Source organism: Nansenia antarctica (genome assembly GCF_963989245.1).
Source record: "Nansenia antarctica genome assembly, chromosome: 6".
Taxonomy (NCBI): Eukaryota; Metazoa; Chordata; class Actinopteri; order Argentiniformes; family Microstomatidae; genus Nansenia; species Nansenia antarctica.
The window spans coordinates 23,375,001-23,399,921 of NC_137676.1; the positions used below are offsets into that span (position 1 = coordinate 23,375,001).

General features: G+C 48.9%; 1 protein-coding gene across 1 annotated transcript in view; it reads right to left on the reverse strand.

Annotated features, from left to right (window-relative positions):
• The window catches only part of lama2 (laminin, alpha 2), a gene marked incomplete at both ends in the record, with an annotated part of 430,348 nt that overhangs the window by 302,064 nt on the left and 103,363 nt on the right, over window positions 1-24,921 (reverse strand). Inside the window, 4 exons of the mRNA XM_080534306.1 lie at window positions 6,639-6,756; window positions 8,036-8,125; window positions 10,283-10,462; window positions 22,567-22,809. Of these exons, the coding sequence (XP_080390432.1) occupies window positions 6,639-6,756; window positions 8,036-8,125; window positions 10,283-10,462; window positions 22,567-22,809 (631 nt within the window). The remainder of the gene's footprint in view (window positions 1-6,638; window positions 6,757-8,035; window positions 8,126-10,282; window positions 10,463-22,566; window positions 22,810-24,921) is intronic.

The following is a 24,921-nucleotide window of genomic DNA, read 5'->3' on the forward strand; positions in this document are numbered from 1 at the left end:
GGTCTGTCGAGGCCCCGCCCACTCAGGAAGGTCTGTTGGGGCCCCGCCCACTCAGGAAGGTCTGTCGGGGCCCCGCCCACTCAAGAAGGTATGTTGGGGCCCCGCCCACTCAGGAAGGTCTGTCGGGGCCCCGCCCTCTCAGGAAGGTCTATCGGGGCCCCGCCCACTCAGGAAGGTCTATCGGGGCCCCGTCTCACTCATCAGGACACAAGTATATTATTCAGCTCAAAAGGTCAAAACAGGATAATGGGGGTCTCTCTACTGGAGGGGCTGGCGGTAGGCGGCTGGGATCCATCCGTTCAGGAAAGGGGGTGGGGCTCCGTCGCACCCTTGGTTCTCCGGGGGCATCCCTGTGCCTCTCCGGCTATTCTGTAATATGCCCGTCACTCAAGCTCTCGTTCTGAGGATCTCTCCTCAGGTGATCTCGGTCTGGTCACACAAAGACACGTTCTTATAAACTTTCACATTCAATGTTCGTTACGGCATCGTGCCGTCGTACTGGCCAATGCTGCCATGATGAGTGCTCGGCAGGTCTCTTAGGTCATGTTCTCACATGAAAGTCTGAATCGAGACCCGGAGCAAGTGGATGAGTTCGCAACATTGTTGCATAAATTATTTATCTGATTTGCGTTCTCACAGCCCTTCATCTAAACGAAGTAACATACGCAATCAAAGCAACAGACGTGGTAGTTGATTGTTAAAAAAATAATAATAATTGCCCGTTGTCCCTCTCTTATCCAGATCAATACACGTGCGCTGTTGTTTTCCTATGGACTGCCTCGAGCAGCGAAACCACCCTTTTCAAGTGGAGCATCCAAGGGGTGTTTGCTGTTTCAAGTGAAGCAAATGCTCTAGTGAGAACACACCCTTTATCCCTGTCTCCTCTCTGCTGGCACAGATGTTCTGCGTCGAGCCTGTGCTCGTCGCTGTGGTGATTGGCGGACGCGGGTCAGCTGTGCGAGCGGGTAGTAGCAACTATCAATTATCCTGCCTAGGGGCTCGGGGCGCTGCTCATCGTACTTTACCCCCGGCTTAGGGGCGCTGGTGAGCGGGTTGCCACAACACATACAAGCAACATAAACACACCATGCCTTTTCAGCAGCTGCACCCCGCCTCTGGAACTCTCTCCCTCAACCACTCAGAGACTCACCCTCACTCTTCACTTTTAAATCCCACCTTAAAACCTACCTGTTCTCCCATGGCTACAGCCTCCCCTACCCCTAGCCATCTTCCCCATCCCTGCCCCCCCCCCCCCCCCTGGACAGGCATATAACCTCCCCTACCCATCTCCCCTGTCCCTACCACCCCCCCCCCCCCCCCCTCCCCGTTCGCTAACTCTGTGTTCCATGTGCCCATGTTATCTGTTGCTTGTTGTTTCTGTGTTTTCCGTTTCTCGCATATTGTCAGTGTCTTTGAGCCTCGGAAAAGCGCTATATAAATGTAATGAATTATTATTATTATTACACACACACACACACACACAGCACCACAGCACAACACAGCTTCAGTAAACACACACAAAACCAAGTCTCTACAGAGTAATAAGAAATATAGAAAAGAGACACGAATGAAATCCGATCAAAGTAGATCCAATAAAACAATAACAAAGCATATGAAATATGTTCAAGGTAAACAATACGACAGTAAATCAGGTTGTCTGATATTGTGTCTCTTTCACTCTCACAGGCCTTACTCTCATGTAGAGATGCTCCGATCTGATCGGCGCCGATCGATATCGGCCGATATGCCCTTGATCGGTTTTGATCGGAGTTCTCAAAACGGCCGATCAAACACGGCCGATCAGTTTACATAGAGAAATGGCGTCGCCAGTCTGGCAATATTACACAGTGTCGGAAAGAGACAACAAATATGCAGTTTGTAATGTCTGCTCAAAAGAAATTCCTCGCGGAGGAACGCACGCAAGGTCTTTCAATACCACGAATATCATACGGCATTTGCTGCGTTCGTCGATTCGCTCCGAGAGCGCCGAAGCGCACACTGGGCTCGACGTCATAAAGGGACCGAGTGCTTTGATTGGACGAGAGGCGTTCCACGAGTGCTGGTCAGAGTTCCAGAGCGACTTCACGAGCGTAGTGTAGGTAGTGTTCAGCGACGTCATGTGACCCCGCGAGCAGGAAGTCACTAAGCTAGGCTAAGGCCCATAGCAACAACAACTATTAGCGTGCGAGTTTTAGGTCTTCCTCTGTGCACCTTGCACAAGTGTAGATAGCGAGCGACTTTTCAGCATAGCAGGACATATTTTAGATGATAAGAGGAACAGGCTGAGTGCCAAAAACGCTGAGATGCTTGTATTTCTCAAGGCTAATCTGCCAGTGATGCTGCTTAATCAGAAGTAAGGTTTGAGTCTGAAATCTCCTTAGGTGCAATGTTTTGTTTTTTTGTTTTATTGATTATTGCTGTTATCTTATCTTGTCTTGTCTAATCTTGTCTTGTCTTATCTTGTCTTGTCTTGTTTAAGATTATCTTATCTTGTCTTATCTCCTCCTAAATATGACTTGTAACTGACTGACTTGAAACAGTATTTTATATATATCTGTTTATGTTGCAGTTTAGTTTGGGTATGTTTATTGTTCCTCAGGAAAGCTACAGTATAAGCTCCAAGTTCTCTAAGAGCCCCTAGTTCCTCTCATTTGAGTGGAATGTTGCACATTTGATGTGACAGTGTACATTTTATTTATTATGATTTTTATTTTCACATTGTATTTGTTTTTCCTGAAGTAAGCTACTGGTGGTTGTGAATTCAATAAAACAGATGGTTGTCAATTCATGATACTTTCTCATCTCCTAATTTCATTTGAATACTTAATATACAATGTCAATGGTGTTAAGAATAATTAAAAACATAAATAATGCTACACAATAAATAGAATGCTTCAATTGCCATTTTCGACGCTGTGATCGGTGATCGGTGATATCAGATTCCAGTGATCGGTGATCGGTGATCGGCACCAAAAACCCTGATCGGAGCATCTCTACATAGGGCTTTCACACCGGCAAAGGACCGTTCCGGTTCGCGTTCGGGAACCTGCGCACCTTGGTGCTGTCTGGCGAACGAGACCGCGTTCATACCAATTTAAGTGGAACCATTCATCAACAGAGGGCGTTAAAAAGAAGAAGATCAACAGAGGGCGTTGCTCAAGTAAACAAAACCGTCAAAAATGGCAGATCGCATTGATCTACTGACGGCTTTCCTCATGTTACTCCAAATATTTGTTTTCACTCAACAATCCATGGCCCAACTGTTTATCAACAGAAGAGACAGAAGAGAAAGAAGTGGTATGCAGTCAACCTACCGTGATTTGAAGTCTGAAGACTCAGAAAGAGGACTTCATATGCTTGCTGGTCGCTGACCCATTACACTGTCCAGCAGGTCGTAGGCCAACTCTTTCTTCGTGTCCCTATAATCCTTCTTCATTTTCTTTAGTTTGTTTATGACTTGATCTGATGTCCTTGTGAACCCTGCCTTCGCCAACTCTTGGACTAATTAATAAATTTTTCTAGTGTTGCTCTCCAGTCTGTCTTGGAATTATGTTGAAGACCAGATAGCCACCAAACATTGGGTTTCCAATTCACGCATTTTCTGTACATTTTCCACGTCTTTCTTTATCTCTTCTTTATCTCTTCTTTGTCTCTTTGTTTTGTTGTCTTTGTCTCTTCGTATTTCCAGCTTGCTTTTATTGATAGAATATGACACACCCACTGATGACGTCACGGTTCGCGTTTTTGGTTCCCGCTTGAGAACTACAATTTTTTGGTTCCAGCTGCGAACCAACTTTTCAGTCTCCGAACCAATTAAGTTTAGGTCTGAACGCGCTGGCCGGTTCCAGACTTGGTTCGCGAATGCAAACGCGGACCTATCACAGGCCTTACTCTCTGAGGCCTTACTCTCTGAAGCTTTACTCTCTGAAGCTTTAGGCCCAATCCCGATTCCCTTTTCTACCCCTATGGCTCGTTTTTGAGTGTGACTCGATTTCGAGCCAAGGCCTTCGAACAGAGCCACAAGCCGTCGGGGTTGAAATCTACCCCTATGAAATGTCATCAGTAGTATCGTAGAAAAGCATTGACGCTCGCGACTCATTCACAACTTCACTTTTACGCTATCAATCGATCAAACAACTCATCAAATAAAAAAGAACAATGCTTCATTATCAGACCATGACAGAATAACGGCGCTCTAACCTGTATGAAACCTGTGCTCCTACCCTGCCAGTCTGCACTGATTTAGGACAACAGTGCAACAACTTCGCGGCTGAACTTTAGTTAAATTTACGGCATCATATACCATCAATAGGAAACATGGAAAAATGCATGACTTGCATGACTCCGAAGTGACAGGAACGCTGGAGAAACAGCCACTGTCCACTGCATTAATAAACTACATGTCCTTGATGAGTCTCCCGCTCACTGCCCTCCATCAAAAATGGCACATCCATCGATAATATTACATAATAACAACTGCTCGGATTAGATTGCGAGTTGTTTTGGTATAATAAGTGGATTCGCGTCTATGGGGGGGGGGGGATTCGCGTCTATCATGCACATATCAGCCTGTGGATAGATAACTTTAGATAGCACAATTTATTTCTAAATAAACATGATTGTACATCTCTGAAATGTTAATCGCGCACCAATGTATTTCTATGGGGAAGGCTGTGCTTGACGATTCCATTGGACTGACGCAGGGGCAGAGGAACAGGGTGACTGTCACCCTGTGACAAACGCGCAGATATGAGTGCTCCGGTGTCCTGCTTTGGTAGTCTAATGGAAGTGATCAGGTAGGCTACCAGTCCTCTACTGCTAAACCCGAGCGCGCTGGACTGTGGAACTTTCTATGTTAAGCATAGGCACACGCATAGGCACCTCGGCATAACAGCGATTTTTTTGTTATGCTTGTTGTAAAGAAAAGGTCTATGCATTGAAATTACATTAGTACATCAGACATTAGACATCAGACATGGAAATAGTCATATGCGCGACTGTCCACAAATCAGCCTGTAACGTTACACACAGCACCTCGACATAAAAGCGATTTTTTTGTTATTCTTGTTATAAAGAAAAGTTATATAATGCATTGCAATGACATAAAAATAAGATAATAAGATGGTTATCATAATTTTTCAAATCTTTATTAATAAGTAATTACAGAGAAAGTAAAATGACATTTCTGCATTGAATAGAGCGACATAACATTTCTGTAGATGATTCGCAATGCATGTTGGAATCAAAGGGTACGGCTTCAAAGCTAGTCTGGTCCTGGAATCGCTCGAAATGAAGTCATGGCTAGCCCTCGAAATGAAGCCATGGCTAGATGAAAATATGAATTGGGACACCCCTACCCTAAACGTGAACGCGCAAAACGAAGCCATAGGGGTGAAAACGAAGCCGTAGGGGTGAATTGGGATTGGCCCTTACTCACTGAGGCCTTACTCTCTGAAGCCTTACTCTCTGAGGCCTTACTCTCTGAGGCCTTACTCTCTGAGGCCTTACTCTCTGAGGCCTTACTCTCACAGGCCTTACTCTCACAGGCCTTAAGGCCGGTTTAGGCTTCTGCGTCGAATTTACCTGCGGCTACGCCGTAGACGACGCGAGGGCTATCCAAGTTTATAGTTCGACGTTGGTCCGCGCTGCAATTACACCGTCACATCGCTAGGTGGCAGTGTGTTTTCAGCCCCTGTGCTGTGCCTCTTCCGGTTAGGAACTCAACGGAGCTCAAAGCTCAAAGCGGCATAATAGCGATCTTTTTGTTGGTATGCTTGTTGTAAATAAAAGTTCTATGATGCATTGAAATGACATTAAACTAAGATAATACGATGGTTATAATAATTTTTCAAATCTTTATTAATAAGTAATTACAGAAAAGGTGAATGACATTTCTGTCATGACTTCCGCATTTTGGGCGACGAGAGAGTCGAGACTTGTCTGAATCATGTGCTACCAAGCGGACCAATCACAGAGCTTACGGTTACGTGCGCTCTGACGCGTGGTTAGATTTTTTGAGAGGAGCATGTCAAGGCCACGCACGGTCATGCGGGACTACGTAAGCTTACGCGTAGCCTACGGCGTCGACTTTACGCAGAAGCCTAAACCGGCCTTTACTCTCACAGGCCTTACTCTCTGAGGCTTTACTCTCTGAAGCCTTACTCTCTGAAGCCTTACTCTCAACAGACTAACACACTCCTCAAATGGCCGAGATTCAAAGTCTGTCAGCCTTCATGGTCATGGAGTGGCCTAGCCAGTCTCCGGTCTTTAATCCCATAGAACATCTGTGGAGGGAGCTGAAGCTTAGAGTTGCCACGTGCCAGCCTCCAAACCTTAAGGATCCCCAGCCAAGCATGAGAAACAAGCCTATTTTGCTGATAGATTATACCTATTTAATGAATGTAAAACAGTTCGGAAAAATAAGGAGTGGGTACTTCAAAGCTTCAAGTTGAATGTTAGCGAAAAAAAAAGAAAATCAGACTTTTAGGTCAGAAATAGTTTGAAGACGTATTTCTGATTTAATGTATTTCTGTTTTGCACCTGGTAGTTCCAAATACCATCTGCCGTCACATATTCACTCATACTCTTTAGCTTAGCGGGCTAAGCCTGGGGTTCCAACCCCCGTCAGTCATACTCACTCTCACAGACGTGTCGCGTCAGGAAGGTTCCGGCCATCCAGGGCTTCTGGTTGTAACCGGGGCAACAGCGGTCGCAGCTCTCGCCACAGGTGTTGTGTTCACACTCACAGCTGAACTTCTGACAGGGGGGCAAACAAGCCATGTTACTGTGACATCATCCTTGGTGTGTGCGTTGAGGGGGGGTCAGGTGACTAACCTTGGTGTGTGTGTTGAGGGGGGGTCAGGTGACTAACCTTGGTGTGTGTGTGTTGAGGGGGGGTCAGGTAATAACCTTGGTGTGTGTGTTGAGGGGGGGTCAGGTACTAACCTTGGTGTGTGTGTTGAGGGGGGTCAGGTACTAACCTTGGTGTGTGTGTTGAGGGGGGGTCAGGTACTAACCTTGGTGTGTGTGTTACGGGGGGGTCAGGTGACTAACCTTGGTGTGTGTGTTGAGGGGGGGTCAGGTACTAACCTTGGTGTGTGTGTTAAGGGGGTTCAGGTGACTAACCTTGGTGTGTCTGTTGAGGGGGGTCAGGTACTAACCTTGGTGTGTGCGTTGAGGGGGGGTCAGGTGACTAACCTTGGTGTGTGTGTTGAGGGGGGTCAGGTGACTAACCTTGGTGTGTGTGTTAAGGGGGTTCAGGTGACTAACCTTGGTGTGTGTGTTGAGGGGGGGTCAGGTGACTAACCTTGATGTGTGTGTTGAGGGGGGGTCAGGTACTAACCTTGGTGTGTGTGTTGAGGGGGGGTCAGGTGACTAACCTTGGTGTGTGTGTTGAGGGGGGGTCAGGTGACTAACCTTGGTGTGTGCGTTGAGGGGGGGTCAGGTGACTAACCTTGGTGTGTGTGTTGAGGGGGGTCAGGTACTAACCTTGGTGTGTGTGTTGAGGGGGGGTCAGGTGACTAACCTTGGTGTGTGTGTTGAGGGGGGGTCAGGTGACTAACCTTGGTGTGTGTGTTGAGGGGGGGTCAGGTACTAACCTTGGTGTGTGTGTTGAGGGGGGTCAGGTGAGTAACCTTGGTGTGTGTGTTGAGGGGGGGTCAGGTGACTAACCTTGGTGTGTGTGTTGAGGGGGGGTCAGGTGACTAACCTTGGTGTGTGCGTTGAGGGGGGGTCAGGTGACTAACCTTGGTGTGTGTGTTGAGGGGGGTCAGGTGAGTAACCTTGGTGTGTGTGTTGAGGGGGGGTCAGGTGACTAACCTTGGTGTGTGTGTTGAGGGGGGGTCAGGTGACTAACCTTGGTGTGTGTGTTGAGGGGGGGTCAGGTGACTAACCTTGGTGTGTGTGTTGAGGGGGGGTCAGGTACTAACCTTGGTGTGTCTGTTGAGGGGGGGTCAGGTGACTAACCTTGGTGTGTGTGTTGAGGGGGGTCAGGTACTAACCTTGGTGTGTGTGTTGAGGGGGGTCAGGTACTAACCTTGGTGTGTGTGTTGAGGGGGCAGGCCTTGGCGTGTCCGTAGCAGATACACATGCCTCCCACAGAGATGTCCTTGATGGAGTAGTAATACTGGAGGAGAACATAAAACATAATCATACAACATATGAATCACGTAGTCGTCATACTGGGGAATAAACACAAAGTCAACACAACATCATTGAAAAGAATATCACAAAACTCTCTTACACAACTAAACGCTTACACAACTGAACTCTTTCACAACTTAACTCTTACACAACTGAACTCTTTCACAACTGAAGAGGACAATCTCGATTGTCTTAAGTCGACTGTCCTCCAAAAAGAGAAATGGCCGTGAGCTCTGTGGAATGTCTTGAGGTGTCAAAACTGTGATGTCATCAGTTCAGATTCAATAAGATGAATGATGGTTGGTTGGTCCCCTTATCAACAGCTCCTAGTTTACATACTGTGGTGGTTAGGAGGATATAGAAGCAGAGGTCAGGGTAGTTCTCTCTCTTGTTCCTGTGTCCTGTTGTGAGGTTCTCATCGTGTTGTGAGGTTCTCATCATGTTGTGAGGTTCTCATCATGTTGTGAGCATTGTTTTGTGATGACCGGTGGTTGTCTCTGTGTGTGTGTGTCTCTCTCTCTCTCTCTCTCTCTCTCTCTCTCTCTCTCTCTCTCTCTCTCTCTCTCTCTCTCTCTCTCTCTCTCTACTAGGATGTAACATTTCTTCTATTAAGTATTTGCCTTGTAATAAATGCATAAGTATACATTATTATTAAAGCCTCACCGGATTCATTCCATTTGACCTTTCCTTGCACTAAATAAGCACACTCAACAATTCTTGTTTCTACACACCCGAAGGTGGTAACAAATAAGGGAGTCCACACATGTGTTTAAATGATACAATTAAAGTTTTATTTAAGCAAATAAGCCAAAATAAGCTAACTAACATATGTATATGAATATGGATAAGAGTCAGTAGAGTATGCCATGAGTGAATGGTTGTAGAATGTATGTTGTATGTGTAAGAGGTGTATAGATGTATGTAGTGTAAAACTGAAAGGCCCCAAAACCTGGTACCCAGAGACCTTACAAACAACCCTAACGGAACCAAAGCAAAAGAAGGAAGAGAGGGTGGGCTGAGGACACACCCATCTTATATACACCTCCTCAGCTCCCCAACCCCAGGTGAAACCACTCAGCCTGACGACCCACCCACTCTGCCAAGGCTCCAGCCACAGCCAATATGCAGGCAGAGTGGGAGGCGTCACAATAAGTATACATTATTATTAAAGCCTCACCGGGTTCATTCCATTTGACCTTTCCTTGCACTAAATAAGCACACTCAACAATTATTTGCACATAGTGACAATTACAGTGAAAATCTAGCCGAAAGTCTCTGCCAAACAAAGTATCTGCCACCTGCGCCTGGCGGCCTGCTGAGGACCCCCTGTCATATGATCTCCTGATCGTAACAGTTGGAAACGAACGCCACAAACTTAAACACTTCTCCGATATTTGTCTGCTCGCGCTAAACACATCCAACACAACCAATGCATTCAACAGCGGGCTAACTCGACTCCTTCATCAGTATTCAGCCTCTCTGTCTCTGCGTCTGAGAGCCAATTTAATCCTCAACTTCAGTCCCTTTGGTGGGTAAATTGAGCCATATTTTCTAAATGAAAAATCCCTCTCTCAATATAAGCCCCCTGCAATCTGTCCGGTAATTACCGAGGCGACACACCGGAACTGAGCTAAGCGGGGTGGGGGGAAGTCTGGAGCATGGTGACGGTTAGACACAACCAGAGTCACGTGATATGGTGGACTCTAACTCAGAACGGAGCAGATTTGTGGAGGTGGAGGAGGAGGGGGAGGTAGGGCTTACTGGTGGAGGTGGAGGAGGAGGAGGAGGGGGAGGAGGGGGAGGTAGGGCTTACTGGTGGAGGTGAAGGAGGAGGAGGAGGGGGAGGTAGGGCTTACTGGTGGAGGTGGAGGAGGAGGGGGAGGGGGAGGAGGAGGTAGGGCTTACTGGTGGAGGTGAAGGAGGAGGGGGAGGGGGAGGAGGAGGTAGGGCTTACTGGTGGAGGTGGAGGTGGAGGAGGAGGAGGAGGTAGGGCTTACTGGTGGAGGTGGAGGAGGAGGTGGAGGTGGAGGTGCAGGTGGAGGTGGAGGAGGAGGTGGAGGTGGAGGTGGAGGTGCAGGTGGAGGTGGAGGTGGAGGAGGAGGAGGTAGTTGTCAAAGTCATCATTATACACAGCACTCACCCGCCGGGTCACGATGGGGTCGACATCGCGGGGGTCGTTCAGCGCCAGGGTCATGAGGTCGGCGTTGAGCGTGCGGATACGCTGCAGCTGCAGGCGGATGTACCGCGCTGAGGTGAAGTTCAGCAGCATGGGGGAGGGGTCGTCTGCACTGGGGCGACCGTTAATCAGAGATGTGTGGATCTAGAGAGAGGGAGGAAACAGAGAGAGAGAGAGAGAGGTATTGATTCTCAATAGCTGAGCAATGCAGTCAACAGGAGGTCAGTTTAAACAGCTGGTGGAGCCGCAGACCTCCTCTATAACACACAGCACCCTCACTTGAGAACACACACACCCTGTATCCATAGACACACACACACCCTGTCTCCATAGAGACACACACACCCTATCTCCATATAGGACACACACACCCTGTCTCCATAGAGACACACACACCCTGTCTCCATAGAGACACACACACCCTATCTCCATATAGGAGACACACACCCTGTCTCCATAGAGACACACACACCCTGTCTCCATAGAGACACACACACCCTATCTCCATATAGGAGACACACACCCTGTCTCCATAGAGACACACACACCCTGTCTCCATAGAGGACACACACACCCTGTCTCCATAGAGGCCACACACACCCTGTCTCCATAGAGACACACACACCCTGTCTCCATAGAGGACACACAGACCCTGTCTCCATATAGGACACACACATCCTGTCTCCATATAGGACACACACCCTGTCTCCATAGAGGACACACACACCCTGTCTCCATAGAGGCCACACACACCCTGTCTCCATAGAGACACACACACCCTGTCTCCATAGAGGACACACAGACCCTGTCTCCATATAGGAGACACACACCCTGTCTCCATAGAGACACACACACCCTGTCTCCATAGAGGACACACACACCCTGTCTCCATAGAGGCCACACACACCCTGTCTCCATAGAGACACACACACCCTGTCTCCATAGAGGACACACAGACCCTGTCTCCATATAGGACACACACACCCTGTCTCCATATAGGACACACACAGACCCTGTCTCCATATAGGACACACACACCCTGTCTCCATAGAGGACACACACACCCTGTCTCCATAGAGGACACACACACCCTGTCTCCATATAGGACACACACACCCTGTCTCCATATAGGACACACACAGACCCTGTCTCCATAGAGGACACACACACCCTGTCTCCATATAGGACACACACAGACCCTGTCTCCATATAGGACACACAGACCCTGTCTCCATCTTTGGTAATCAAAGATGGCGCCGACCATGGCTGCTATGTTGCTACAGCTTGTTGTGTTCTGATAAACGCACTTGCTGTGGTGACGAAGCAAATTCCTATATGTGTAATGCATAGTGACAATAAACGTTATCTCAATCTCGACACACACACCCTGTCTCCATATAGGACACACACACCCTGTCTCCATATAGGACACACACAGACCCTGTCTCCATAGAGGACACACACACCCTGTCTCCATATAGGACACACACACCCTCTCTCCATAGAGGACACACACACCCTGTCTCCATAGAGGACACACACACCCTGTCTCCATATAGGACACACAGACCCTGTCTCCATATAGGACACACACACCCTGTCTCCATAGAGGACACACAGACCCTGTCTCCATATAGGACACACACACAGTCTCCATAGAGGACACACACACCCTGTCTCCATATAGGACACACACACCCTGTCTCCATAGAGGACACACACACCCTGTCTCCATATAGGACACACACACCCTGTCTCCATAGAGGACACACACACCCTGTCTCCATATAGGACACACACACCCTGTCTCCATATAGGACACACACACCCTGTCTCCATATAGGACACACACACCCTGTCTCCATAGAGGACACACACACCCTGTCTCCATAGAGGACACACACACCCTGTCTCCATATAGGACACACACACCCTGTCTCCATATAGGACACACACACCCTGTCTCCATAGAGGACACACACACCCTGTCTCCATATAGGACACACACACCCTGTCTCCATATAGGACACACACACCCTGTCTCCATAGAGACACACAGACCCTGTCTCCATAGAGGACACACACACCCTGTATCCATATCCGCTTGTTAAGTCGTGACGTGTTTCCGGGTCCAACGTTGGCTGAGGCGCTGTCTTCGAAATGCCGAAATAATAATAATAATTAATTATATTTATATAGCGCTTTTCCGAGGCTCAAATACCCTGACAATATGGAGAAAACGGGAAAGTGCTGTGTCCCTTGTTGTATGAATAGATCCGAGTCTAAAAAACGATTAAACTGTCATTCTACCGCTGTAGTTCACAGGTACTCTGGTGCGGGGAATTTCTGGTTTGGACTCGGAAATGTCTAAACGTCACTTTTGACGTCAGACTTAACAAGCGGATAGGACACACACACCCTGTCTCCATAGAGGACACACAGACCCTGTCTCCATAGAGGACACACACACACCCTGTCTCCATAGAGGACACACAGACCCTGTCTCCATAGAGACACACACACCCGGTCTCCATAGAGGACACACACACCCTGTATCCATATAGGACACACAGACCCTGTCTCCATATAGGACACACACACCCTGTCTCCATAGAGGACACACACCCTGTCTCCATATAGGACACACAGACCCTGTCTCCATATAGGACACACACACCCTGTCTCCATATAGGACACACACACCCTGTATCCATAGAGGACACACACACCCTGTCTCCATATAGGACACACAGACCCTGTCTCCATATAGGACACACACACCCTGTCTCCATATAGGACACACACACCCTGTCTCCATAGAGACACACACACCCTGTCTCCATATAGGACACACAGACCCTGTCTCCATATAGGACACACACACCCTGTCTCCATATAGGACACACAGACCCTGTCTCCATATAGGACACACACACCCTGTCTCCATATAGGACACACAGACCCTGTCTCCATAGAGGACACACACACCCTGTCTCCATAGAGGACACACACACCCTGTCTCCATAGAGGACACACACACACCCTGTCTCCATATAGGACACACACACCCTGTCTCCATAGAGGACACACACCCTGTCTCCATAGAGGACACACACCCTGTCTCCATATAGGACACACAAACCCTGTCTCCATATAGGACACACACCCTGTCTCCACAGAGACACACACACCCTGTCTCCATAGAGGACACACACCCTGTCTCCATATAGGACACACACACCCTGTCTCCATATAGGACACACACACCCTGTCTCCATATAGGACACACAGACCCTGTCTCCATATAGGACACACACACCCTGTCTCCATATAGGACACACACACCCTGTCTCCATATAGGACACACAAACCCTGTCTCCATATAGGACACACACACCCTGTCTCCATATAGGACACACAGACCCTGTCTCCATATAGGACACACACACCCTGTCTCCATATAGGACACACAGACCCTTTCTCCATATAGGACACACAGACCCTGTCTCCATATAGGACACACACACCCTGTATCCATAGAGGACACACAGACCCTGTCTCCATAGAGGACACACACACCCTGTCTCCATATAGGACACACAGACCCTGTCTCCATATAGGACACACAGACCTGTCTCCATATAGGACACACACACCCTGTATCCATAGAGGACACACACACCCTGTCTCCATAGAGGACACACACACCCTGTCTCCATAGAGACACACACACCCTGTCTCCATATAGGACACACACACCCTGTCTCCATAGAGGACACACACACCCTGTCTCCATATAGGACACACACACCCTGTCTCCATAGAGCACACACACACCCTGTCTCCATATAGGACACACACACCCTGTCTCCATAGAGGACACACAGACCCTGTCTCCATAGAGGACACACACACCCTGTCTCCATAGAGGACACACACACCCTGTCTCCATAGAGGACACACACACCCTGTCTCCATATAGGACACACACACCCTGTCTCCATAGAGGACACACAGACCCTGTCTCCATATAGGACACACACACCCTGTCTCCATATAGGACACACACACCCTGTCTCCATAGAGGACACACACACCCTGTCTCTATAGAGGACACACACACCCTGTCTCCATATAGGACACACACACCCTGTCTCCATATAGGACACACACACCCTGTCTCCATATAGGACACACAGACCCTGTCTCCATAGAGGACACACACACCCTGTCTCCATATAGGACACACACACCCTGTCTCCATAGAGGACACACACCCTGTCTCCATAGAGGACACACACCCTGTCTCCATATAGGACACACACACCCTGTCTCCATATAGGACACACACACCCTGTCTCCATATAGGACACACAGACCCTGTCTCCATATAGGACACACACACCCTGTCTCCATATAGGACACACAGACCCTGTCTCCATATAGGACACACAGACCCTGTCTCCATATAGGACACACACACACCCTGTCTCCATAGAGGACACACACACCCTGTCTCCATAGAGACACACACACCCTGTCTCCATAGAGGACACACACACCGAGTCTCCATAGAGGACACACACACCCTGTCTCCATATAGGACACACACACCCTGTCTCCATAGAGACACACACACCCTGTCTCCATATAGGACACACACAGACCCTGTCTCCATAGAGGATACACACACCCTGTCTCCATATAGGAAACACAGACCCTGTCTCCATATAGGACACACAGACCCTGTCTCCATATAGGACACACACACCCTGTATCCATAGAGGACACACACACCCTGTCTCCATAGAGGACACACACACCCTGTCTCCATAGAGACACACACACCCTGTCTCCATATAGGACACACACACCCTGTCTCCATAGAGGACACACACCCTGTCTCCATATAGGACACACACACCCTGTCTCCATAGAGGACACACACACCCTGTCTCCATAGAGGACACACACACCCTGTCTCCATAGAGGACACACACACCCTGTCTCCATAGAGGACACACACATCCTGTCTCCATATAGGACACACCCACCCTGTCTCCATATAGGACACACACACCCTGTCTCCATAGAGGACACACAGACCCTGTCTCCATATAGGACACACACACCCTGTCTCCATATAGGACACACACACCCTGTCTCCATAGAGGACACACACACCCTGTCTCCATAGAGGACACACACACCCTGTCTCCATATAGGACACACACACCCTGTCTCCATATAGGACACACACACCCTGTATCCATATAGGACACACACACCCTGTATCCATATAGGACACACAGATCCTGTCTCCATATAGGACACACACACCCTGTCTCCATAGAGGACACACACACCCTGTATCCATATAGGACACACACCCTGTATCCATATAGGACACACAGACCCTGTCTCCATATAGGACACACAGACCCTGTCTCCATATAGGACACACACACCCTGTCTCCATATAGGACACACACACCCTGTATCCATAGAGGACACACACACCCTGTCTCCATATAGGACACACACACCCTGTCTCCATAGAGGACACACAGACCCTGTCTCCATAGAGACACACACCCTGTCTCCATAGAGACACACATCCTGTATCCATAGAGGACACACACACCCTGTCTCCATAGAGGACACACACACCCTGTCTCCATATAGGACACACAGACCCTGTCTCCATATAGGACACACACACCCTGTCTCCATAGAGGACACACACAGACCCTGTCTCCATATAGGACACACAGACCCTGTCTCCATATAGGAAACACACACCCTGTCTCCATAGAGGACACACATAGACCCTGTCTCCATATAGGACACACACACCCTGTCTCCATATAGGACACACACACCCTGTCTCCATAGAGGACACACAGACCCTGTCTCCATATAGGACACACACACCCTGTCTCCATATAGGACACACACACCCTGTCTCCATAGAGGACACACACACCCTGTCTCCATAGAGGACACACACACCCTGTCTCCATATAGGACACACACACCCTGTATCCATATAGGACACACACACCCTGTATCCATATAGGACACACAGATCCTGTCTCCATATAGGACACACAGACCCTGTCTCCATGTAGGACACACACACCCTGTATCCATATAGGACACACACCCTGTATCCATATAGGACACACAGACCCTGTCTCCATATAGGACACACAGACCCTGTCTCCATATAGGACACACACACCCTGTCTCCATATAGGACACACACACCCTGTATCCATAGAGGACACACACACCCTGTCTCCATATAGGACACACACACCCTGTCTCCATAGAGGACACACAGACCCTGTCTCCATAGAGACACACACCCTGTCTCCATAGAGACACACACCCTGTATCCATAGAGGACACACACACCCTGTCTCCATATAGGACACACACACCCTGTCTCCATAGAGGACACACACACCCTGTCTCCGTAGAGGACACACAGACCCTGTCTCCATATAGGACAAACAGACCCTGTCTCCATATAGGACACACACACCCTGTCTCCATAGAGGACACACACAGACCCTGTCTCCATATAGGACACACAGACCCTGTCTCCATATAGGACACACACACCCTGTCTCCATAGAGGACACACATAGACCCTGTCTCCATATAGGACACACATACCCTGTCTCCATATAGGACACACACACCCTGTCTCCATATAGGACACACATACCCTGTCTCCATATAGGACACACACAGACCCTGTCTCCATAGAGGACACACACACCCTGTCTCCATATAGGACACACACACCCTGTCTCCATATAGGACACACACACCCTGTATCCATAGAGGACACACACACCCTGTCTCCATATAGGACACACACACCCTGTCTCCATATAGGACACACACACCCTGTCTCCATAGAGGACACACGGACCCTGTCTCCATAGAGGACACACACACCCTGTCTCCATAGAGGACACACAGACCCTGTCTCCATAGAGGACACACACACCCTGTCTCCATAGAGGACACACACACCCTGTCTCCATAGAGGACACACAGACCCTGTCTCCATATAGGACACACAGACCCTGTCTCCATATAGGACACACACACCCTGTCTCCATAGAGGACACACGGACCCTGTCTCCATAGAGGACACACACACCCTGTCTCCATAGAGGACACACAGACCCTGTCTCCATAGAGGACACACACACCCTGTCTCCATAGAGGACACACACACCCTGTCTCCATAGAGGACACACACACCCTGTCTCCATATAGGACACACACACCCTGTCTCCATATAGGACACACACACCCTGTATCCATATAGAACACACACACACAGTCTCCATATAGGACACACACACCCTGTCTCCATAGAGGACACACACACCCTGTCTCCATAGAGGACACACACACCCTGTCTCCATAGAGGACACACACACCCTGTCTCCATAGAGGACACACACCCTGTCTTCATAGAGGACACACAGACCCTGTCTCCATATAGGACACACACACCCTGTCTCCATATAGGACACACACACCCTGTCTCCATAGAGGACACACAGACCCTTGGGTCCTTGATGTAGGGTGGGGCGAGACTGTTGAGAGCTTTGTAGACAAAGGTGCAGATCTTGAACTTCACTCTCTTCTTTACTGGGAGCCAGTGAAGGGAGATGAGGACAGGGGAGATGTGGTCCCTCATTTTAGTGCCTGACACCAGCCTGGCAGCGGCTGTCTCCATATAGGACACACACACCCTGTCTCCATATAGGACACACACACCCTGTCTCCATAGAGGACACACACACCCTGTCTCCATATAGGACACACACACCCTGTCTCCATAGAGACACACACACCCTGTCTCCATAGAGGACACACACACCCTGTCTCCATAGAGGACACACACCCTGTCTCCATATAGGACACACACACCCTGTCTCCATATAGGACACACAGACCCTGTCTCCATAGAGGACACACACACCCTGTCTCCATAGAGGACACACACACCCTGTCTCCATAGAGGACACACACACCCTGTCTCCATATAGGACACACACACCCTGTCTCCATATAGGACACACAGACCCTGTTTCCATAGAGGACACACACACCCTGTCTCCATATAGGACACACACCCTGTCTCCATATAGGACACACAGACCCTGTCTCCATAGAGGACACACACACCCTGTCTTCATAGAGGACACACAGACCCTGTCTCCATAGAGGACACACAGACCCTGTCTCCATAGAGGACACACACACCCTGTCTCGATTGAGGGCACACACACCCTGTCTCCATAGAGGACACACACACCCTGTCTCCATAGAGGACACACAGACCCTGTCTCCATGTTAATGTTAATGTTAATGTTAATTTTATTTATAATGCACCCCCCATCCAACTTTTACATCGGCCCGGGTCGCAGCCCGGGTAAAGGAACAGATAAAGACAAGGACAAGGACAAGGAACACAGAAAGCAAACAGACACAGACTACTTAAACGAACATCTCAAGGGATACAATTTACAACAAATAGGGAGTAGACTTAGGGAACATCATTGACGAAGAGGTGGGTTTTTAACTTGGCTCTAAAGGAGTCCAGAGTGGGGGCAGACTTGATGGCGGAAGGGAGCGCGTTCCACAGGGTCGGTGCTATCACCGCAAAGGCACGGTCACCCTTCCTCTTGAGGTTGGTGCGGGGGACCCTCAGGCTGAGTTGGCCGTCGGACCTGAGCCTGGGCCATGAGGTGGAAGACAGGTCCAGGAGGTCCTTGATGTAGGGTGGGGCGAGACTGTTGAGAGCTTTGTAGACAAAGGTGCAGATCTTGAACTTCACTCTCTTCTTTACTGGGAGCCAGTGAAGGGAGATGAGGACAGGGGAGATGTGGTCCCTCATTTTAGTGCCTGACACCAGCCTGGCAGCGGCATTTTGGACTAGCTGCAGGCGGTAGATGGTCTTATCAGGAAGTCCAGCATAGAGTGAGTTGCAGTAGTCGAGCCTAGATGAAATTAGCATGAGGACGACCCTCCTCAGGTCACTGGGGGTGAGGAAGGACTTGATCTTGGCTATGATACGTAGTTGGTAGAAACATGACTTCACGACGGAGCTCACTTGTCGGTTAAGGTTGAGGTCGGAGTCAAAGATGACACCGAGGTTCTTGACATGTGGTCTGACAAGGGTGGACAGGCTTCCCATGTTGGTGCTGAGCTGAGTGATGGCGGTGGTGTTGCCGATGAGGAGGATTTCCCCCTTGCTCTCATTCAGCTGTAGGAAGTTCTGGGCCATCCACTCCTTCACATCGTGGAGGCAGTCCATCAGGCGCATCAGATCGACGGGGTCGTCAGTGTTGATTGATAAGTAAAGCTGGGTGTCGTCCGCATAGCAGTGGAATGAGATCTGGTAGCGTTGAGGGAATAGACAGAGGGGGAGCATGTAGAGGGAGAACAAGATGGGACCGAGGATGGAGCCCTGAGGGACCCCACAGGTGAGGATGGCTTGTCTGGAGGAGCTGTCTGCTATGTGGACGGCGTAGGTTCTATTGCTGAGGTAAGACTTGAACCAGGACAAGGCGGTGTCGGTGATGCCAACCTCCTGCTGGAGTCGATTAAAGAGGATGGCATGGTCTATGGTGTCAAAAGCTGCGCTGAGGTCCAGGAGGACCAGGGCAGCACATTTCCTGGAGTCTGCGATGAGGAGGAGGTAGTTCCAAACCTTTAAAAGTGCCGACTCAGTGCTGTGGCCAGGTCTGAAGCCAGACTGAAACTTCTCCAGGATGTTGTTCTGTTGGAGGTAGGGCCATAGCTGGCTGAGGACAGCCTTTTCCAGGAGCTTGGCCAAGACTGGGAGCTTGGAGATGGGTCTGTAGTTACTGAGGTTGGAAGGGTCCAGGTTGGATTTCTTAAGGAGAGGCTGTACCACTGCTTGTTTGAGGGTGGGCGGAACAATGCCAGTGGCCAGCGAGCTGTTGATTATTGAGAGGATGTCTGGCCCTACTGTGTCGAACACCTCTTTGAGGAGGGGGGTAGGGATGGGGTCCAGAGGCGATGAGGCCGGCTTCAGTACAGCGGCCATCTTGGATAGGGCTGGTAGAGTGAAGGGACAGAAGCTGGAGAACGTGGATGAACATCCCAGTGTGGTGGCTTAGTCCTTGGTGGAGTGCGGTGAGATTATAATATCACCACTATACCACTGGTTACAGCTCGACATCACTAATGAGCATCAATAAACAGTAGTCAGTAGTGTGTGTGTGTGTGTGTGTGTGTTTGTGGGGGGGTGTCTGTGTATGTGTGTGTGTGTGTGTGTGTGTGTGTGTTTGTGGGGGGGTGTCTGTGTATGTGTGTGTGTGTGGGGGGAGGGGGGTGTTGGGGGGGCAGGCAGGGTGTGTATGTGTGTGTGTCCACGTGTGTGTGTGCGTGCGTGTGCGTGTGTGTGTGTGTGTGTGTGTGAGGTCTAATTAAGGCTGTGTGAAGCGGAGGCAGAGTGACGTCCCCAGCAGAGGAGTGTGATGCTCTGACACACGCCTACGACTCATTAGCCCTCCGCTGTGATCAGCCCGCAAGGCTTCTGTCACTGCCTGCACACACACACACACACACACACACACACACACACACACACACACACAGAGACACTATCACAATGTGTGTGTGTGTGTGTGTGTGTGTGTGTGTGTGTGTGTGTGTGTGTGTGTGGGAGGGGTATGGGCGGATGAGGGTGGTCTTAGACTGAGGCGTTTGAGTGTGTGTGAGTGTGTTTGTGTGTGTGTGTGTGTGTGTGTGTGTTAATATAAAGTCAGTCTCCTCACACTGAACGGTGCTGCTCATTACTGTCACTCAGAGCAGACTGGACTCTCAGTTGTCATCATTAACATGACTCACCCCAACACCAGCACACTGCTGTCTAACGTGACGAGGGGGAGTGTGTGTGTGTGTGGTGTGTGTGCGTGTGTGCATGTGTGCGTAAGGCCTTGGTGTGTGTGTGTGTGTGTGTGTGTGTGTCGTTAGGGACAGCCCTAGTGGGTGTGTACCTCTCCGTTCTCCAGTGGGTGTATCTTGGAGTAGAAGGAGTGTGTGTGTGTGTGTGTGTGTACCTCTCCGTTCTCCAGCGGGTGTATCTTGGAGTAGAAGGAGTGTGTGTGTGTGTGTGTGTGTGTGTGTGTGTGTGTGTGTGTGTGTGTGTGTACCTCTCCGTTCTCCAGCGGGTGTATCTTGGAGTAGAAGGAGTGTGTGTGTGTGTGTGTGTGTGTGTGTACCTCTCCGTTCTCCAGCGGGTGTATCTTGGAGTAGAAGGAGTGTCTGTGTGTGTGTGTGTGTGTGTGTGTGTGTGTGTGTGTGTAACTCTCCGTTCTCCAGCGGGTGTATCTTGGAGTAGGAGTGTGTGTGTGCGTGTGTGTGTGTGTGTACCTCTCCGTTCTCCAGCGGGTGTACCTTGGAGTAGAAGGAGTGTGTGTGTGTGTGTGTGTGTGTGTGTGTACCTCTCCGTTCTCCAGCGGGTGTATCTTGGAGTAGAAGGAGTGTGTGTGTGTGTGTGTGTGTACCTCTCTGTTCTCCAGCGGGTGTATCTTGGAGTAGAAGGAGTGTGTGTGTCTTGGAGTAGAAGGAGTGTGTGTGTGTACCTCTCCGTTCTCCAGAGGGTGTATCTTGGAGTAGGAGTGTGTGTGTGTGTGTACCTCTCTGTTCTCCAGCGGGTGTATCTTGGAGTAGAAGGAGTGTGTGTGTGTGTGTACCTCTCCGTTCTCCAGCGGGTGTATCTTGGAGTAGAAGGAGTGTGTGTGTGTGTGTGTGTTCCTCTCCGTTCTCCAGCGGGTGTATCTTGGAGTAGAAGGAGTGTGTGTGTGTGTGTGTGTGTACCTCCGTTCTCCAGCGGGTGTATCTTGGAGTAGAAGTAGTGTGTGTGTGTACCTCTCCATTCTCCAGCGGGTGTATCTTGGAGTAGAAGGAGTGTGTGTGTCTTGGAGTAGAAGGAGTGTGTGTGTACCTCTCCGTTCTCCAGAGGGTGTATCTTGGAGTAGGAGTGTGTGTGTGTGTGTACCTCTCTGTTCTCCAGCGGGTGTATCTTGGAGTAGAAGGAGTGTGTGTGTGTACCTCTCCGTTCTCCAGCGGGTGTATCTTGGAGTAGAAGGAGTGTGTGTGTACCTCCGTTCTCCAGCGGGTGTATCTTGGAGTAGAAGGAGTGTGTGTGTGTGTGTGTGTGTGTGTGTGTGTGTGTGTACCTCTCCGTTCTCCAGGGGGTGTATCTTGGAGTAGAAGGAGGTGCATATGACCTCGTCGTCCCGCCTGTAGGAGGGCGGGCCGCGGCGCGGAGAGATGTTGAAGCGCGTCAGACACTCTGTGTCCGTCAGGGCGTAGTACTGCCAGGGGTCGTAGGTCACGCCGTCGAAGGAACGTTCCAGAACCCAGTTGCCGGGGCGAGGAGAGTTGGCAGCCTTCAGGATCACATAGGCGATCTGGAACACCTGGGAGGTGGGGGGTTAACGTACTATTATTTGATTTATTATAATAATCAACCATCAAATGCCATAGTTGGGCATTAGTAGCCTAATGAAAACTCATGCAGTCCCGATCAATCTCCTCTCCACTTTACCGTGCATGCACGCGCTCCTGTGAGATCATTCAAGTTTCAAGTTTATTTGTCATTATACCAAATACAATTATATAATGTAATCAAAATAAAAAGAATGAACATATTCAGCCATTCCATATAATAACATATAATATAGCAGTTGCAGGGGCTGACAGGCTGACGTTACCGGCGAATTTCACGACAAATGAACAGACTTTATCACTGTGAAGCTCATAATTATGATAACACAATATTGCAATATTTATTACTATTCTTTTTTAATAATGATAATCAACTTTCATTCATTAGTAAAGCTCCCGCAGTCACAATCAATCTCCTCTCCATATATATCATTTAATTTGTAGTTCGTTTTCAGCTGACTCAAGCTTCATATCAGATTGTGCTAATAATTTCCCCACTTCTCTGCTTCTCTGCGCATAGGAAATTTTTAGAGGTAGCCTAGTGATCTTGTCATTTTCTCTTCTTGTGTGACATCGCCATCCAGCGATTTTTGTGCGTCAGTACACACTCCCCCATTGTGAAGAGTGGTCGTGTGATTCGACACCTCGTCGCGCTAAAAGTAGGTAAAAAACTTAGCTGTTCTAGTGTTAAACACCTGGGGGCGAGGGGTTAACGTAGGGTTGAACACCAGAACAGCCGTGCCTTTTTTACCTACTATTAGAGCTGCCTCGGGGGTCAAACTACCATAGTCTTTACAATGGGAAGTTGCTATTTACACACAACGACCACTAGTTGGCCGCCTTGTAAATTAGTCTATCTCCCACACAGAAAAATGCTAAATAGCTTTATACTAGCTTCTCCTTATGTGATGATGAAAATGTAAGGATACTGGGTGGTAGAACGCACATATCTAGGAAAAGTCATGAAATTTGATCGAGTGAAAAGATATAAAACATTTTTTACTCACAGGGTCAAATAACCCCACCCATGACTGTTCTAGTGTTAAACACCAACAAGTGGAACAGTAGAACAGGTCTGATGTAGAACAAGTGGAACATTAGAACAGGTCTGATGCAGAACAAGTGGAACATTAGAACAGGTCTATCCATTAAAAAAATACAGGAAAAAATCAGCATTTATATGAAACGTGACACCATCTAATTTAATAACCCATTCAGAATACATTACTACTGACATGTTTATTGAAACACCTCCGGACTTTTTTCCTTTTTTTGTGTTCTTGTTCCCTTTTTTACCCCTCTGTTTATGGAATATGTTTCTTTGCCGTTTGTTATACCCTTTAAAGATGTAGATGTGCTGTCCTGTCCATGTCTATGATGTAGATATGCTGTCCTGTCCATGTCTATGTAGATATGCAGTTCTTTTTTTTTCAAAGTATTTTTATTCAAAAGTTACACAATACAATATGATTAAACATGTTGATTTTCATTATTTTTTTTACACATTTCTGCCCACCCCCCCACCCAACCCCAAACATTTCCTGCAGGGCCCTAAAGTTACACTGGCATAGTAATAACATTAAAAAAGGAAAAAGAAAATAGATTAAAATAAATGTTCACACTGGACAATGATAATGTTGTTGTATCACAGCTGCAACCAGGTAACTACCAAGACAGTACATATAGGATCTACATATAGGATCTACAGATATGCTGTTCTGTCTATGATAAAAACAGGTCTATCCATAACAACATTCCTATGTGAAGCGGTCAGCGACTCCTAAGTGAACATGACACCTCTCAGCCAATCAGGGCTCCAGGTGAGACAGTGACAGTGCACCAGATTCCCATGATGCAACCCTGTCACTCTGTAAGTGCCTGAAGGCAGCTTAGCGCTAGCTGGCTGAGAGGTACAGTTACTCTGGGTGTCACACTTCACTGTGTAACACACTTCACACACCATACACTTAACCCTTATTCACACTCCAGGCCTGGGCTGGGCTGGGCTGAGCTGGGCTTGGCTGAGGGCTGGGCTGGGCTGGGCTGGGCTGGGCTGGGCTGGGCTGGGCTGGGTGTCACACTTC